This window comes from Bos mutus, chromosome 19, assembly GCF_027580195.1.
Source record: "Bos mutus isolate GX-2022 chromosome 19, NWIPB_WYAK_1.1, whole genome shotgun sequence".
Taxonomy (NCBI): Eukaryota; Metazoa; Chordata; class Mammalia; order Artiodactyla; family Bovidae; genus Bos; species Bos mutus.
Window position 1 is genome coordinate 22,555,252 of NC_091635.1, and position 18,386 is coordinate 22,573,637.

An 18,386-nucleotide genomic window follows, 5' to 3' on the forward strand; every position below is an offset into this window, starting at 1 on the left:
CTCTGTTTTACGTTGTTCAGGGCCTTTATAGACGGTATCTGAGTTTAATCTGCACAGCAACTTATGAAGAAAATTCTGTTGTCATCCTCATTTTGTAGCTGAGAAAACTGAGGCACAGTATTTTAGTTACTTGTTCATGGTCACTCAACTAGTGAGTAGGAGAACCTAGAAAAATGGAATAATAAATGTTTTGGTAAATTGAATCCAAAACTGAGCAAGACAAAATACATTTAATAAGGATAAATGTAAAGTCCTGCATTTGGGTTCCGAAGAGTAGATGGAGATTTGTGTGAAGAGTGACAGTTACCTAAAGGATGACATTAAACTCAGTACAAGTTAGTTAACATGCTAAACCTCATAGAAATTAGTGTCCAGAGCAGGGCTGATGATCCTGCTCAACTCTGGTAGAAAGATAACATGAAATGGATCTGGACAAAATGGAGTTAGGATGAAAGTTCCATAAACTGATGTGTCCAGAACACATGCCAGAGATGCTTGGTTTTGAAAAGAGAAGACAGGGCAGTAGCAATGAAGTGAGACTAGATTTATTCTGTGTTTCCATTAGGCAAAACTACAGATTAAAGAATGATTATGTACAAGAACGCAGACTTTAGCTGAGTATGGGGAATATTTTTAAGATAATTACAGTTTTCTTAAAATGAAACAGCTGCTTTGTGAGGAAGTATGTTTTCCTTCACTGAAATTATCAAGCAAAGCGAGCTTACAGTGGTTGGTTCTCATTTGTAATGAATTTCTTGTCATCACTAAAGTTATGCATAATTCCTAAAGCCTTAGCAGTGAGTTGCCTTTGACTTCTATCTAAGAAGATACATCAAAAATGCAAGTGAGCCAGAGCAATATTATGCCCAAAATAACCTTAAATTCATTCTCATACTTAAAATACTTTTGTAAATAGGTAACTTAAAAATAACTTATCACATCACCTGTTGAGAGCAAGGGGGTCCAGGTAATGGGTGGCAGATTGGACCATATGATCTTTGAGGTCTTGTCCAACTCTGTTTGATTTATATCTGATTTACAGATTTAATTTATAGATTAATATCGGTAATATATGAACTGTATATATTACACTGTGTGTGTATGTGTGTGTGTATATATATATATGTATGTATGTATGTATGTATGTAATATATACAGCTTGCCTGGGATTCATATCTGTAAATATATACTGAAATACATGATATTTGGGGATACTTTATTAATAAATTTAATTACACACCCAAATAAAATATTTCTTGAGTTAAAATTGAGTAAAAGATGGTATACATAAACTAATAATCTACTTCTTATTTTAAAGATGGACAGTGGGATTTGTCAAACTATCACCTGTTAGATCTTGGACGACCGCACCATTCCATCCGATGCATGACTGTGGTACATGACAAAGTTTGGTGTGGCTATAGGAACAAAATTTATGTGGTTCAGCCAAAGGCCATGAAAATAGAGGCAAGTTAACCCATGTTTTCTGTACTTACTGAATTTATATTACCTGAAATCCCTAAGATTTAATTATTTTCAGCTTTTTTAGAAATTGTTTTCTGAATCTGTGTATTTTGAGGTACTTCAGTGATATACTGGATGAATTCTCAGCTTTCTATGGTACTTTATCTCTCTTGCTGCTTTTGACTATGAGTATGGGAAGTGATTTTTTTTAAAGGAAGGAAGATTCACACATGAAAGTCTAAATGTGTGTCTGAGTATCTGTAGACCCATACGTGTATTGCTTAAGTATGTGGTTCTTGAAATGTTTACTCATGTAGAGGTGGTTTGGGAGGAGAACTCTCAAGTCTCCCCCACTGCTCAGTGTGTATTCAGGCAAATCCATATATACGTCACAGACTGAGGAATAATACTGCAGTGGGAATTCATTGTAAAAATAAAAACCTCTTAGCATTGTTGTCTTTAAAAAGTTTTGCCACAGTATATAAATTTATTCTAATTGTCTAAAGAAAAAAAAATAGTAGGAAATTTTTAAGGTGGAAGTTCTCTTTTTATCCCAAATCCTGTTTACAAACCTAGAAGTTCCATTTGGTGTTTATTTTTTAGATATATTCTTTACATGCAGGTATATGCTTACATATACAGCACAGTAGGTTCATTTTTGTTTAACTATAAATAGGATCTTATTTTGTGTATTGCTCTGGAACAATGCAAAATCTTGAGGTCCAATTCAGTCTTTTTGTTGAATGCTGTTACATAGAATGAATGTGTCAAGATTGCTTTCGTAAGTTGATAGTCTAACACAACATCCTTTAGTTCTTTTTTCTTTCTTTTTTTTTTTTTGCAGTATGGGATAATAGCAATTGTGTATATAAGAGTAAACAATATTTAGGCTCCTCTTTTATTAGGTAGTCTGTCAAATTATTGTGCACATTAGCACAATTTTTAAACACTAACTCCTAGATAATTAAAGTAACATTGTGATTGAACAATCTTTTCTAGAAATCATTTGATGCACACCCCAGGAAGGAGAGCCAAGTGCGGCAGCTTGCCTGGGTGGGTGATGGCGTGTGGGTCTCCATTCGCTTGGATTCCACACTCCGTCTCTATCATGCACACACTTATCAGCATCTGCAGGATGTGGACATTGAGCCTTATGTAAGCAAAATGCTAGGTAAGCGTCCAGAGCATTTTATCTTTGTCAATCAAAGAAAATGGTTTATTTTTAAATGATTTCAAATGCTAAGTAGAACCAATGAGTAAGTTGCCTCAGGAATAGTGATCTCTTATCACTGAAACTGTTGGCAAATGATCCATCTACTCTATGGTTCTTGACAAAAACTTAAGATCATTTTTGACTCTTTCTCTGTTGTTCCCCACATCTAATCCATCAGCAGGAACTGTCGAGTCTTCCCCCCAGAATATCTTAAACCAGTAATGCCTTTTTTTGGCTACACCACAAGACTTTTGGGATCTTAGTTCCCCAGCCTGGGATTGAACCCCTGGCCCACAGTGAAATTGCCAAGGCCTAACCACTGAACCACTAGGAAATTCCCTTAAATGAGTTACATCTTTATCTCTACCACTATTCCCATAGGCCAGGTCACCATCCTTTCCTCCTCAGATGACCAACAACCTCTATCTTTCTGTCTCTACTCCAGTCAGTTTCTACATAGTAACCAGTGTGCAAACAATCACCATGCCATACCTCCATTTATGTAATGCCAGCCGTGCAGAATATTCTTGTCTTTAGGTGAGATTTTTTTGTGAGATTATTAGAAGAACTTAAATGGTATGGACAGCTCTCCTTGCTCACTCTGGTCTGTCCACACTGACCTAAAGTCAACAGGTTCCTTCCCATATCAAGGCCTTCACATAGTGCTATATCTTCTGTCTGAGAAGTTTTTCTTAGTCCCTTTGTACTTGGCTTTCAGGTCATGTCTTATATGTCACATCCATAAAAGACCTTTCCTCATCTTTATTTCCAGCTTTATTTAGGCCTTCTTATACTTTTTCTTCATGGACTTATCATTACTATGATTGTACCAGTATCATACTGTCTCTCCCCCTGCAGAACTAAAGCCCCATGAAAAGGGGGCTTTAGACTAAGCTTTAGACTATCTCTGCTTAATCCAGTGCTATTAGGAACATCATAGGTGATTTCTTTATGAAGAAAGGTTGAACTACATCAGTGGTTTTTAACTTTTTTTGGAATCGTTGCCCTCAGAAAACCTGATGATTGCTGTGTGCCCTCTTCCTAGACTCACACATATATAAACATAGATACAAACCAATTTCAGGAATATATTTTGACCATAGGTTAAAGATCTCTAGCTTAGACTAAGATTCCTTCAAACACTGCGATTCTATGGTCATACTCTGATTTCTAGTAAGTAGAACTTATGACTAAATGTTATCTGTCTTGAATGTATTAATATTACCTGTTTAATAATTTTGCTTCTCAAATCCCCTGAAAATAGGATCAGTTTAAAATTTCCTTGAAATTAAAAAGTGCATTAATTCTCCCTAAATTGTATGCATATGGTACCCTAAAATTTCTAAGTTACTTTAGACCCAAATATATAAAAAGGAAAGTGTATAGGTTTTGTTAGCAAAGATCATTTCTTAACCTATGCAAAGAAATTTAAGGCAAGCAAGAACTCTCTAAGCTTATAAAACGGAAGAACATTTAATTTCCCCAATCTAGTAAACTGTTTTTGTTGAGCTTTTTTTTTGGTTCTGTTTTGTGTTTTGGTTTATTTGGCTTGGTTTTGCAGGTCCTTAAGTAAATTCTGCATCACATTTCCTAATCCACATCATCTTCCTTCTGAGTGATGATATAATGCTAGCCACTTTCAGAGTTTTCTTTTTCTATTAGCCATGAATTGTCAGATGATATTGATTGATAGATGATAGCCATGAATTGTCAGATGAATTGATAGATAATAAAGTCAAATGAGAGTTGATCTTGATTGATGTGACTTCTGGAAATATCCAACCAGCTCTGGTCACAATCCTCTCTATTACATTAGTCCAGCTGCTCTGAGGGACTTGGAACCTAAAACATCATCTGCTCTGTCTTTTCAATAAAGTGTTTTCCCTCCTTCCATACAGGTACTGGAAAACTGGGCTTCTCTTTTGTGAGGATCACAGCGCTTATGGTGTCTTGTAACCGTTTGTGGGTGGGAACAGGAAATGGTGTCATTATCTCCATCCCATTGACAGAAAGTAAGTACTTTTTAGGTAACTGTCACAGAAGAGTTGTGGGGAATAGCCTTGTCTGAAATCCAAGTGGAAGGAATTGAGCTAAATAATAGAACTAAATTGGCAAACCTGTGGTAATTCAGAAAGTCAAACTGATGGCAAAGATCTAACTGTTGTTCCTTCACTTTTTCTGTGAAACTTACAAACTCTAGCAAATGTATCAGGACTAACATTTACAGTTAAAAGTTTTTCATTTTGAAAAACTGTTTTTCTCATTTTGGGAATCACTGTATTATCTATTTCCTTAAATAATGGTCATAGTCCATTTTTCTTTCAACCTTATTATACTAGTATCCAGAAACATTTCTACCTAATATCCTAGTTTTTTCATACCTCTGTGGCAATTAGTTTAGAATATCCCATTTAGCTTATGAGTTGTGGGAGACATTTCTTACTTAGGACGTCATCAAACACTGACTTTAAGAGATAAGCTATCTTGTATTTGAAAAGAATGTGAACAAAATGTACTTCGTATGTTTTTCATACTGTGTTCCATTACATTGATCACTCATTATATAAGTGATTTTGTGTTGCAGAATTCATGGGCAGGATTTGAGAAAATTGCCATAAAGTAATTTAATAAACACATCAGAATTTAAAACGATTTGAAAACACTACCATAAAATAACGTAATAAACACACCAGAATTTTTAGGAGAAAGGAGGAAGACTGGATGGTGTTACATTTTGAGCCTTTAAAGAACCTAAACTTTTTTTTTTCCTTCCTGACACTGCATGGCTTGCAGGATCTTAGTTCCCCAGCTGGGGATAGAACCTAGGTCCCCAGCAGTGGAAGCATGGAATCCTAACCATTGGACTGCCAGGGAATTCCCCAAAGAATGTAAATTCTTAATCCCAGCTGTATTTTCTTTAAAATTTTTAAATTTAATTAATTTATATATTTTGGGGGCCTCCGCTGGGTCTTCATTGCAGCGTGTGGGCTTTTTGAGTTGTGACAAACTCCTCTCTAGCTGCAGTGCTCCAGCTTCTCACGGCAGTGACTTCTTTTGTTGCAGAGCACAGGCTTTAGAGTATCCGGGCTTCAGCAGTTCCAGGAATGGGCTCAGTGGTTGTGCCACGGGCTTAGTTGCCCCATGGCATGTGGAATCTTCTCAACTTGGAATCAAACCCATGTTCCCTGCGTTGGCAGACATATTCTTAACCAGTGGACCACCAGGGAGTCCTTCCCCGCCGCCCCCCGCCCCCCCCCGCTTTTTTTTTTATTTAAAAAATTTTTTTTTTGGCTGTGCGAGGTCTTCATTGCAGCATGCAGGCTTCTTCAGTTGCCCCACAGAATGTGGGATCTTAGTTCACTGACCAAAGATTGAACCTGTGTCCCCTGCATTGAAAGGCAGATTCTTAACCACTGGACAGCTATTTATAAAATCTATGTGTTTAGACCACTTCTTAGATCTTAAGAGATTCCAGGATCCCCAGAGTTCATTTCAGTTCTTTATAGATGAGAGTTCCATTTTGGCATAGTCATTTGCACAGGATTTCTTCAAGAAAAGGGGGGAATATTTGCAATTAGGAAATGCACCCCAGTAAGTTCTTATTCATTAAAATTGCTTTATAATTAAGAAAAGCAAAATCACAGTAAACAAAATTGTCCTTTCTGAGCAGCGATGTTCTTCAGAGGCTTTGGTAAGAACTTTGTATGTTTCTTGGTATTATACCAAGTTGGATTTTGTTTATTTAATTAGGAGCTTTGAGCTCCTGAGTTGCCAGATAGAATATGCGAAGAGTGGCAGCTCATAGTAATCCTTCTCCTCCCCGTCATGCACCTCTCCATGTCCCCTTTCCTCCTTTCTCACTTTAGCCGTAATCCTCCACCAGGGACGTTTACTGGGGCTGAGGGGTAAGTTCAGATCCTGAACCACACTCTTCTTCCTGGCTTCTCATGGCCACCGTGAGGCCATTCTCACGTCTCTAGATACCCTCTTGAATGTTCCTAAATGTCATCCACTTGCAGTCACTGCATTGCAGCAGGTGTTCTTTTGTTTTTTAATATTTGTTACATGGCCACCAAACTACTGCTCAGCAGCTTAGTCTATTTATCATCTTTTGTTGCAGCTGAAATTTCTGTCAGACTTTGTTTTCCCTCCAATAAAAACACGAAACCTCTCTGAAAACTGTCATTAATCTACATTGTTTACTCTTGTTACCAATCATGTTTCTTTCATTCACTTACTGGCACATGGAATGGGGTGTTTTGTGAGTCTGGTCATTCTAAAATAATTTAACCAACCATCAGTCTGGTGTAAATAAAAACTATTGTATTGTACTGGATGGATCCTTTTAAGCTCAGCTTTTTACTATCACACAAGGGAAGTATACTTAGCACAGGGGAAAAAATGAAAAGATAAAGTATAAAAGTTCTGCTTAAAAATATACCTGTTTACTTTAAGCTATATAACTGGTTAGTTGTCTAAAATGAGGATTAAAAAACAAAGTGGATATACCTGAGAAAGCTGTTTTAACTAAAATGATTTTTTAATTAATAGATGTGTTTAGAAAGTAAACTCAGTGCTAGACTGGCAAAATCCCCTACTCCATTTACTAAGATACTTAAAAATAACTAGCATGCTATATATCTCTTTTTTTCCAGCTTTGTCTTGAATTGGTATTGCTGCTCTTGTTTTATCTCAACTGGCTGTAGCTTTTAGATAATATAAGGATTAACCAGTAACCTCTTGCATCATTACTATTTTCTAGGGGAAAATATTTGGTGTTTGGTTTTTCTGTTGCAGCGAATAAAACATCAGGAGCATCGGGAAATCGTCCTGGAAGTGTCATTCGAGTATATGGTGATGAAAACAGTGATAAAGTGACACCAGGGACATTTATACCCTATTGTTCAATGGCACATGCACAGCTTTGCTTCCATGGGCACAGGGATGCTGTGAAATTTTTTGTGGCTGTCCCAGGTGAGTTAGAGTACTCTGTTGAGAAACTGCATGTCCAGTTGACTGTTGAACAATGTGCATTTGAACTGCATGGGTTTATTTATACAGATTCTTTTCAGTGGTGAACACCACAGTACTGCATCATTCCATGGCTGGTTGAATCTTTGGATACAGATTGTGGTCATGTAAGAACCATGACTATGGAAAGCTGACTATTAATTTTACTCAGATTTTTGACTACACAGAGAGTCAGTGCCCCAACTCCTGCATGGTTCAAGGACCAACTATAATTGTCTGTCCCTCTATCCAGTCTAATACTAAGTACTGGAATTACAGATAATTCCAGCATAATCCTTGAAATGGTCTATAATGGAAATATGAATAACGTGCTATAGAGATACTTGATAGAAGCTATTTTAGAATCTCTCTTCCACCCCAAAAACAAACTTGATTTTATTTAAGAGACTTTTCATTTTGAAAAGCAGTAGTAGTGTTTTGTCACTGCAGAATACCAAGAGTAGTTTTGACCTCATAAAGGAGATTTCTAAGAAGCCCTGTCGTCAAGGCTCTGTTTCGTAGGAGATGGAAAATGTGCTCTAATACCTTTATCAGTGTTGTGGCAAAGAACGGAGATAGTCTGGGGTCTGGGCCTTTGCCACTTGGTTGGTGTGTCAAGCAAGTCGCTTAACCTCTGATACTCATTTCTTTATTTCCTAAGTGGGTGTGATTAATAGCTGTTAACCAACCTTATTTGTTGTAAAGATTAATGAAAGGGCTCTGGGAACTATAAAGCACCATCCAGATGAAAAGTGGCAGTTATGATGTCCAATGGAAAATGTCCCTTGAGAATAGTGAATGATGTTACTGATCATCTGTAAGCAGGACCTGTGTTTTGGATTTTTTTTCTCCCCTGTAAGACGCAAGTTTAGGAGTTAGACAAAGTTTAAATCTGGCTTTGCCACAGCAACTATGTGATGTTGGACGTGGCGTTATCTCAGTGTATTAGTCAGGGTTCTGCAGAGGAACAGAACCAAAAGGGTGTGGAGTAGGGAGGGAAAGAGGAAGAAAAAGAAAGAGGCTGTGGGGAGAGAGATTGATTTAATTTAAGGAGTTGGTTCATGTAATTATGGGGGCTGGTAAGACTGAAATCTACAGGGCAGGCTGAAGACCTAGGAAAGAGTTAAGTGTTTGCAGTTTAAGTCTAAAGGAGGCAGAATTCCCTTCTCCTTGGGAGACATATCTTTTTCTCTTAAGGCCTTCAAATGATTGACCCACCCGCATCTGGTAATTGATCTACTCTACTCAAAAGTCCACTGATTTAAATGTTCATTATATCTAAAAAATACCTTCACAGTAGTATCCACACTGGAGTTTGACCAAAATGTATGGAGCCTAGCCAAGTAGACACATAAGATTAGCCACCACACTTTTTCCTGAGGATGTTCCAAAGGTTAAATGATTAAGTGTACCTAGCTGGCACATGGTACCCTAACCAGTTATTCAGTATTCCTAACAACATGGTAATGAGCTTCCTGAAGTGTATGTGTAATATCTTTGTATAGTTATTTCCTCAAAATAAACTTGTAGAAGTGGTATTGCTGGTTACAGGCTTACAGGTTTTTCTTGCTTTAAAAAAAAAAATGCCATAGAGACTCATTTGAGGCTCCTTTATATTCTTCTAATCTTACTCCCTTCCCTCTTTTCTGTTCATCTATAACCACTATCCTAAAGTTGACATGTATCCTTCTGCCCATGTTTTTGTATTTTTACCACATTGGGACATATCTATAAATAATATAGTATTTTTTATATTTTTGAACTTAAGTCTTATGTTGCACATATATTATTCTGCAACTTGCCTCTCATTTTTGAGATTTGTTAATATTTATACATAAAAATCTAGTTCATTAAAACTATCCTGTCCATGTCCAACATAAAGTAATTTTTTATAAAGTGTATCACATCGTGGGACTATGTCCTGGTAACACCTCGAGGGATGGTCTGTGTAGTTTGACCAAAAGATAGCAGATCTGTCAAGAAATCACTCCACGCTCATAGAGATTATAGTGTGAATAATATTTCAAGATTTCTGTCATTTCATACTTAAAGATTCTATCTTAAAACGTAAATATTAGAATTATATATTAACCAGTCATTTTATTTGCGTCATCTAAATTTAAAATAATGTGCACTATTTTTAAGTATGAGAAAAACTTTGATTTGAGTTTTCACATGGTGGCTCAGATGATAAAGCATCTCCCTGCAGTGCAGGAGACATGAGTTCAATCCCTGGGTCAGGAAGATCCCCTGGAGGAGGGAATGGCTAACCACTCCAGTATTCCTGCCTGGAGAATCCCATGGACAGAGGAGCCTGGCAGGCTACAGTCCATGGGGTTGCAAAGAGTCAGACACGACTGAGCAGCTAATAACTTATGGATTTGAAATTAATTCAGTTATTAATTATGAATATCCACATTCATAAGGCTTAAGTTGAAGACTTTTCTCAATCTCTTACATAAACGCATATGTACCCTGCCAGAGGAGAGAGCTTTTCACTACCCCTCAGATAAAATGATGTAGGTTATAATAGTCTGAAGCAGACAGCTAAGACCAGCTGAGCAATATACAGTTCTCATATTGGATTCTGGACGTCTTTGTGCTTTGGGACAAAATAGCTTTACTTTGATTTCAGATTGGGCTTTCATGGCCTTATAGATGTTTTCTCATCATGCAGAGGCTTTTATTAGAATGTACTTATTATGTTGTTCAGTTTTCTGAAAATACTCAGGAGATAATGAGTCTCTCCCACTCTAATCCTTGATAAATAATATTTGCTTGCATTCCTATATAAACAGGTCAAGTCATCAGCCCACAAAGTGGCAGCAGTGGTACAGATCTGACAGTGGACAAAGCAGGGCCATCTGCACAGGAGCCTGGCATCCAGACACCCTTGAAGTCTGTGCTTGTCATTAGTGGAGGAGAGGGCTACATTGACTTCCGAATGGGTAGGTCATTGGTTCTGTGGGCTCCGTTTCTACCGTTTTGTGATGTGGATTTTCACTCACGTAAACAAGAAACTCAGATACGTGATTTCTAAGGTTTTCTTTGGACCCTTTACTTGGATTTTATTTATTTATTTATTTTTGCTACTTTCATAATTTTTTTTCTTTTTATACCAAGATGTGTGTGTTTGAAGGAGCATTAGAAAATAGCAGGGTTTGGTCATATATTGAGGTGTATGTGAAGAGCTTATGGAATCAGAAGGCCTTAGGGAAATCATTCAATCTCCCAGAACCTCAGTTTCCTCACCTGCAAAGTGGAGAAATAACAGTATCTCATAAAGGGTTGTTTATAACCAAATTCATTTCATTTGTTCATTCTCTCATCTTATAAACATCTGCTGTATGCATGAGATACAAAAACAAAGTCTCCCTCCAGTAAATTATAGAACATGTCAATAAATTACAGTGTTACAGATGCTCTGATAGAGAGTAGTCAGTTCTTTCTAGGAGTAGGGGAAGAGGGAAATCAAGAAATGATGCTTGAGATGACTCAGCACTGAAGGGCATGAGTCTGAAGAATTGGGTTGGGGATGATATGGGGAAGGCTGGGGAGACTGGCATTTCAAGGTAAGAGATAGCTTGAAATGTGAAACTGCCTTAATTAAAGAAAAATTGTTTTAAAATGACTAGAGCATGGAGTAGAAGCAAATATAAATCTGACCACCAATCAATCCAGAAAGGGAAGGGAGGGTCTGGATTATGAAAGGCCTTTATATACCTAATTAAGGAGTTTATACTTTAAAGCAAAGGAAAATTATTGGAGAACTTTAGAGGAGCAATATGATTATATTTGGGTGTAAATGGATTGGAGATACAAGACTAGAGGTAGGAAAATGGATTAGGAAAAAATAAGTGAAGAAGGTAGTACCAGTAGGAGTAGACCAGTGATGGGGAATTGGTAACTAACGGTGTGGAGAAAGAGGGAGTGATCTATTTACTTATAAGGACTCTCAGAACAAAAGCAGCAGATCTGGTGGAGGGAGAGGAATGAGGACAGGTGTTGGACATGTTGACCTTGGAGCACATGGAAGCTGGGAGTTGCCTAGGTGGAAGAAGTCCATGGGGGCTTTTAGGTATAAGAGTTTTATATCTCAGGAGGGAGGAATATGGGGACTCTTGGCATACAGTGGTGCTAAAAATCGCAGGGGTTGATTAGTTCATCCAGGAATGTGTAGGGGCCAGAAGAAAAGATTCTAAGATAGAACCCTGTTTTAATACTCCACTTAAAGAATCATTAGAGTTTATGAAGGGATCTAAGAAGAAATGGCCAGAGAAGTTTACAAGAAAATACAGAGAATTGATGGTTATGAAAGTGTTGTGCTTTGTAAACTATAAAGCACTGATATATATTTATTTGCTATAAATAAAGAAACCCTTTGGACTGGCCTAAAATCACAGTGATTGAAAAAGTTTCTAAACATAAGGTTTTAGGGAATATAATGTTGTAGAGTGGTGACAAATACTTCAGTTATAAATTCTGTTAAAAAAAAAGGTATATAAAATTTAAGGTCACGTTAGGACTTCCCTCCTGTTCCAGTGGCTAAGAATCCACCTTGCCGTGCAGGGGATGCGGGTTCAGTCCCTGGTGGGGGAGCTAAGATCCCACATGCTAAGGGGCAACTTCCGAGCCCACAAGCCACAGCTGGAGAGTTGATGTAAAAGGCTTATTGACACATTTTAAAGGCAGGATTTTTAATGTTTAGCAACAGTGATGTCAGTAAGAATGGAGAATACCTTTATAGAGCTGGGCTTCATTTGGCTGGGTGATTTTTGGACCTTTTTCTTCCATTGCAACATTGTGGTTGGAGTGTAAAAATTGCTTTACGATGTATGTCAATATCTCTAGGCAGTCCAGCCTGAAAAGCAGAATTTGTTTTAAAGCATGTGAAGTGTGCATGTGTATCTGATTCTTTGTGACGCTATAGGCTGTAACCTGCCAGACTTCTCTGTCCCTGGGATTCTCCAGGCAAGAATACTGGAGTGAGTTGCCACTGCCTCCTCCAGGGGATCTTCCCCACCCAGGGATTGAACCCACGACTTCTGTATTGGCAAGCGGATTCTTTACCACTGAGCCACCTGGGAAGCCTATCTTAAAGCATAGGTCAATTTTAATAGTAAATATGCTTTTTAAAGGGTTTCCCAGGTGGTGCTAGTGGTAAAGGACCAGATGCCAATGCAGGAGACATAAGAACTGTGGGTTTGATCCCTGGGTTGGGAAGATCCCCTGGAGGAGGGCCTGGCAACCCACTCCAGTATTCTTGTCTGGAGAATCCCATGGACAGAGGAACCTGACAGGCTACAGTCCATGGGGTCACAAAGTTTTCGGATATGATTGAAGCAACTTAGCACATGCATGCAACATGCTTTTTTAAAATTGAATTTGATATTTTTTATTCCATTTCTTTTTTCATATCCTGTAATATTTTAACAATGAGAAATTAATCTCAGTAGTCCTCTGCAGAAGTTAGACAGTGAAGATTCTGACTCATGGCATTTCTTTTACTGTGTTCTCTGAAACGGGCAGCAGGCAAGTTTTATGTGTGCTGCAAATGTGCTCACCATGAGTCTATGTGCATCAGCCTACACCTTCGATCTTGTCCTTAATCTGGGTCTCCTTATCATCCACCAGGTGATGAAGGTGGAGAATCAGAGCTTCTTGGAGAGGATCTTCCACTTGAACCTTCTGTCGCCAAAGCAGAAAGGAGTCACTTGATAGTGTGGCAAGTGATGTATGGTAGTGAGTGAACCCATAGGACACAGATGGCAACAGGGAAGCCATCTCTTCTGCATGGTTTATTTTCCCTTTATTTAATGGTCTCTTTGTGAAATAAGTTTCACCACATAATGTGTGAGCATTTTTTTCTGTTAACTTTATACTATAAAATCTGTCCTGCTGTAACAATACAGGAGCTAGCTGTTTTACTGCACCAGTGTTATAGGCAATTTCAGTATATTATGATCAAATCAAAGAATGTTTACTTTCTGCAAACTGGCGAATTTTAGAAAGCAATCCAGATGTGGTTTACTCTTGCACAGTTAATGTCACTTACTTCATTTGATGGGGTCACTTTTTAGCTGTCACTAATAATGGAATTAATGGAAATACTTGATATATGAAACTGTACCATTAAGTACAATAGTAAAGTTTCTCCCAATGTATTATAAAATTGACACAAACTAATGTTAGGTGGATTATCAGGATTTATCTAAATGTCCCTAGAGGGCTAAAAGCTAACTGTAAATTACTCTAACTTTCATTTTCAAATCTGACAAATCTTGTTTATATGGTATATAAAACTTTGTTTTCATCAGATTTTGTGGGGGGTGGGGTTTTATATTAAAGAAATTAAGACTACACTATTTAAATAAAAATTTCTTGTTTCTGACTTATTAGAGCTCTAAAGTTTATGGGGCCTGCTTTTCTGAATATTCTACTTGATTTTTTGTTTTTGAGACTGGTGTCACTCATTTTCATACTGACATATTTGAAAGGTTTATTATTTAAAAGGCTTAGAAGATGCACTTCAGCAATGGAGGATTTTTTTTTTTTTTAAGGAAATTGTGGTTTGGATGTCTTACACGTTGGTGTAAGATGGTGGTGGTTGGATGAGTTTTTTTCCATGTAAAAATTTCACTTGGTTACCAGTTGTTCTTTGACTGCTCTTACCAGTTAATAAGAGTAAAGCCTTAGTGGTGATGGAGTATGGCCTAATGAACTGAATGAGTGATTTGCTTAGCAGTGGTATTTTCTGTTCTGTATAAAACTATATAACTGCCCATACTTGATAATCTGTACATAAATGACATTTAAGCTTTTATGCCCTTTTGAGATTAAAATGCCATTTTCAAAGAAAACTTGAAAGAGAAGCCAAAATAGCATAAAGTAAAAGTTGACATTACATCTTTTCACTCACAATAGAGTGAAAAATAAGAGTCTGGGTTTAACTGACTTTCTTGTTTAATAAGTTTTAAAAACCATTAAGCTATAGTTTTTCTTCCCCTCTCAGACTTCTTGAAAATGTATGATTTACCATTCTTAATCCATCAGTTTAAGCAAAACTAAGTTTAAGTACTAATTTAAAATATAAACTTACAGGACAAAGGGGCCGCCCCCGCCCTGCCCCGCCCCAAGTCCGAAGGACTGCTTCAGGAAAAGGAAGCAGCAAAGGTCTCAGATTGTCTCAGCATCCTAAAGGACCAAGTACTTTACTTCTGAACTGTAGTGGAAAGATATTTGTAAAAAGTACCACCAGTATGTTTTAAACATACAGATGATTAGCCTAGATTATAAAGTACATAGGATTTAATACATCAGAGGGGGCCTTTGGATACATTTGGTCACGTGTCTAGAAGCACATTTTATACACAGTACAATTTTCCCACTTTAGATGCCTAGGAGGAAAAAAATTCTTGGTAAAAGCTTTAGGAAAAGGATAATTTTTTAACTTGAACTACTTAGTCACTTTTTTCAAGCCACCAAAACTTAGGTCACTTTTCCATAGCTTATAAGTTATGTTTTTACTGATACTTTATTTTAAATCTGAGCCATTGCTGGCAGTACCTTAAAATAAAAAATCACATCATTAAATGTTTTGGGAGAATGTTGTATAAAATTCACAAAAAAAGAGACAGCCAAATGTTTGAGAATTTTAATCCCAAGAAGTAAACATCCTAGAGTCAGACCCCACATGCTGTTCAGTCTTTTACATGTTTCTATGACTGAATGTAATTTAGGAAATCAGGAGTTAAAAATGAAAAATGCAAACATGTTACAGTGGTTGTTTATTATTGCTCTTTATAAACTTATTGGCTTTAACTTAAGGAATATAGGTGTGTAGTTATTTTATCTAAAGCTGTCAGATGTCTGTGGCCCTGTTAAACTTCAGGGACTAGAGAGAGTACAAAAATGCCTATACAATTTGTTTTAAGAGCTTGTCTTTATATTTGTAATTTCAGTTCTATATTTTCTACAGATTGCTTGACTTCCACCTTTTCTCCAACAATAGGTTTATATTCTTGTAGTGTTCACTTTGGTCAAGGTGGTAACCTTTGGTAGAAAATGCCCAAATCTAAGTTTCTGCCAGCAGCGAGCAGTTGGTTTAAACTGCTGATAGCTACTCCATCAACGGTAGAGAAGAGGCTTGAGTACCTTGGGTTGGTCTCTCCATGTAAGAAGAAATTACCCCCATTGGAAGAAATAAGGAACACTGAGGATTTTCTCATTTTGTCACATTTGGCTTACGTATGTCATTGAACCATGTAAAATTGCCGATATTCAACCATTGCCGATCTACAAAAATGACAGTATCACATGCATCAACCTAACACTCACTGCTCGATGCAGGTTAAAATCCCTGTGAGGCAAGGGGAGAAGATTCTTTAGGAGCTCAGTTTTGAATGTTTTTCTCTTAACTCATGTGGATCTAAAATTTAAAAATAGGAATGAATGTCTTAATAACTACAGCTTGTTGAGAGTGTGAAACATTTTGAGCACAAAATATGCAGCACATAACTTTTCACATGAAGTGTGTTGCATAGAAAAGGTTAAAATACATTCTCTGAGTTGCTGTGGTGTTCATTTCTTGTAAAGGTCTTCCTTCATTTGAGATTAGAACCTTTAAATGGCTGCCTTAGTGACAAAACAAAGCAAAACACTTGTCTCATAATCAGTAACTGTCCTAAAGAACGTGTGTCTTGCAAATGCTGTAGAACTGAATATTTATTTCCTTGTGAGTATTATGACCATTACCAAAGGATTCAGTCAGATTTAGGGCTCTTCTTAATGGATCATGTTGAGAAAGGGACTCATTTTGGTCCCAGTTTGTAAAGGGAAGAGAAGAGAGAATTAAATGTGGAAATCATAAGTGCTTTTCTAACAGGGTTATGCTATTTTGTAACACTAAATGTCTTTTCCTTTTAAAAAAAAAAAATAAGTTTTTATTATTAATTTTGTCATATATTTCTCAACATTATTTTAACTGTTTTATGGTCTGAATTTGTCTTTTGTCCTAGACATCTTATTTGGAATTTTATTTGCCTCTATAATCTTAAAAATGGGTTCTAGAGTATCCCACTTGCTATTTCTTTAGAGGCTGATGCTTCATTTCTATGAGCAAAAAGCTCATTTGGCAATGTAGTTATTTCAATATTTATTTCTATTATGGAATCCCTGGGGTTCGGAATGTAACTTTGTATATGAAATATATATATAAATATGTATATGAAACATGTATGAGGAGTGTGTTTTGTTTTGTTTTTGCTTTTCCCAGGGGTCTGACCTTGATCTATATTTGAAATGCCCAATCATCCCCCATCAAACATGTCATTCCAAGGGTCAGGATTGTCGCCATTTGGCATCGGCTGAAAGTGAGCAGTGAGGAATACATGAAGAGCATGTTTGCTTAGTGCACGTGTTTAAGTGACAATGTGAATAATAGACAGTAAGGCTTTCTAGAAGTGTGGGTATGCTGAGTAACAACCCACAGATGATACTGAGGCATTTGCCAGATCACTCAGTAATAAGAGGAAGGCTATAATGTAGATGTTAATACAGTGTGCTTATTGTGATCCGTTTGCTTGCGAGAGACTCTGGAACGAAGGGTGATTATAAAACTAATCACGTGGTAGCACAATGTGAACCCAGTGCAGTGGTATGTAGTCTAATGCCGTGTTCTTTGTTTGTAAGAATGTGGGGTTCTAACAGGATAGTAAAAAGTAGTCCTGATTGCCACATTAATAGAACAGTTCATAGTCGGTGGCACGTCCATCTAGCCAGTGAGATTGGATGCTCTAGAATACAACAAACAGCCTGTCTCATTCCTGCTTTACAGGACCTTACCTGACTGCCCCTTGGTACTTTGGGGCCTGCCCAGTCATTGTTTTGGAAGCTGATTTTTTTGAGCCTCATTTAGTCATATTCCTTATTCAGCCAGTCTCTAGTGAGATACTGGAGTAGCTCAGTGCAGGACAGCAAATGTTCATAAGAATTTTGTTGGAGGAACAGGACGGAGCCTGGAACTGTAGCCTTCGGTCCCATGCAGTGCTGAGATTGTCTTTCAAAACTTAATGAAAAGATACTGTCTAAACGTCCAAGCTCTACCTCACTAGCCCCAAGGCCTCTCACACTAAGTGTGGGCAGGAGAGCCTTGGTGACTACAAAAGCATGAACTTCATCCTCAGCTCTAAAGAAGGTCCCGTGTTTCGGCCAAATGTGCACCTCATTGGGCTTCAGTGGCTCAGCTGGTAAAACATCCGCCTGCAATGAGGGAGACCTGGGTTTGATCCCTAAGTTGGGAAGGTCCCCTGGAGAAAGGAACAGCTACCCACTCCAGTATTCTGGCCTGGAGACTAACATCCATGGGGTAGAAAGGAGTTGGACACGAGTGGTCAATTTTCACTTTCATCTTCAGTTGTAGCCGGTATGTTAGGAAAGAGAGAGAGCTTCTCAGAATGCCTTAAATATTTGGTGATTAATACAGTTCAAGTTTACAACTCATTTCCTTTAGAGACAGTGGTATGATGGGAAAGAAGGCAGTAGACCTGAACAGGCCCTACCCCTACTGTGACCCGTAGCCTCTCACTTCAACACAGTGCTCCACAGCCATCCACAAAGCCATGGAACTACTCCAGACCCGAGGACTTGACTGTCTTAGGGGCCTGGGCCGAGGCATCTACTACTTTAACATCTTTGGTTT

The 18,386-nt window shown here is 37.7% G+C and overlaps 1 protein-coding gene across 4 annotated transcripts in view; it reads left to right on the plus strand.

The window, feature by feature from the left end:
* SPAG9 (sperm associated antigen 9) overlaps window positions 1–16,922 on the plus strand; it is a 150,358-nt gene extending 133,436 nt beyond the window's left edge. For 3 of the 4 annotated variants that reach the window (XM_005890268.3, XM_070389674.1, XM_070389675.1), the window contains 7 exons: window positions 1,319–1,467; window positions 2,464–2,635; window positions 4,576–4,689; window positions 6,544–6,582; window positions 7,475–7,651; window positions 10,486–10,635; window positions 13,322–16,922. In XM_005890268.3, coding sequence (XP_005890330.2) covers window positions 1,319–1,467; window positions 2,464–2,635; window positions 4,576–4,689; window positions 6,544–6,582; window positions 7,475–7,651; window positions 10,486–10,635; window positions 13,322–13,437 — 917 coding nt within the window. In that variant the 3' untranslated portion in view covers window positions 13,438–16,922. The remainder of the gene's footprint in view (window positions 1–1,318; window positions 1,468–2,463; window positions 2,636–4,575; window positions 4,690–6,543; window positions 6,583–7,474; window positions 7,652–10,485; window positions 10,636–13,321) is intronic. The other variant, XM_005890270.2, reaches the window with a different exon arrangement.
* The last annotated feature ends 1,464 nt before the right edge of the window (window positions 16,923–18,386 follow it).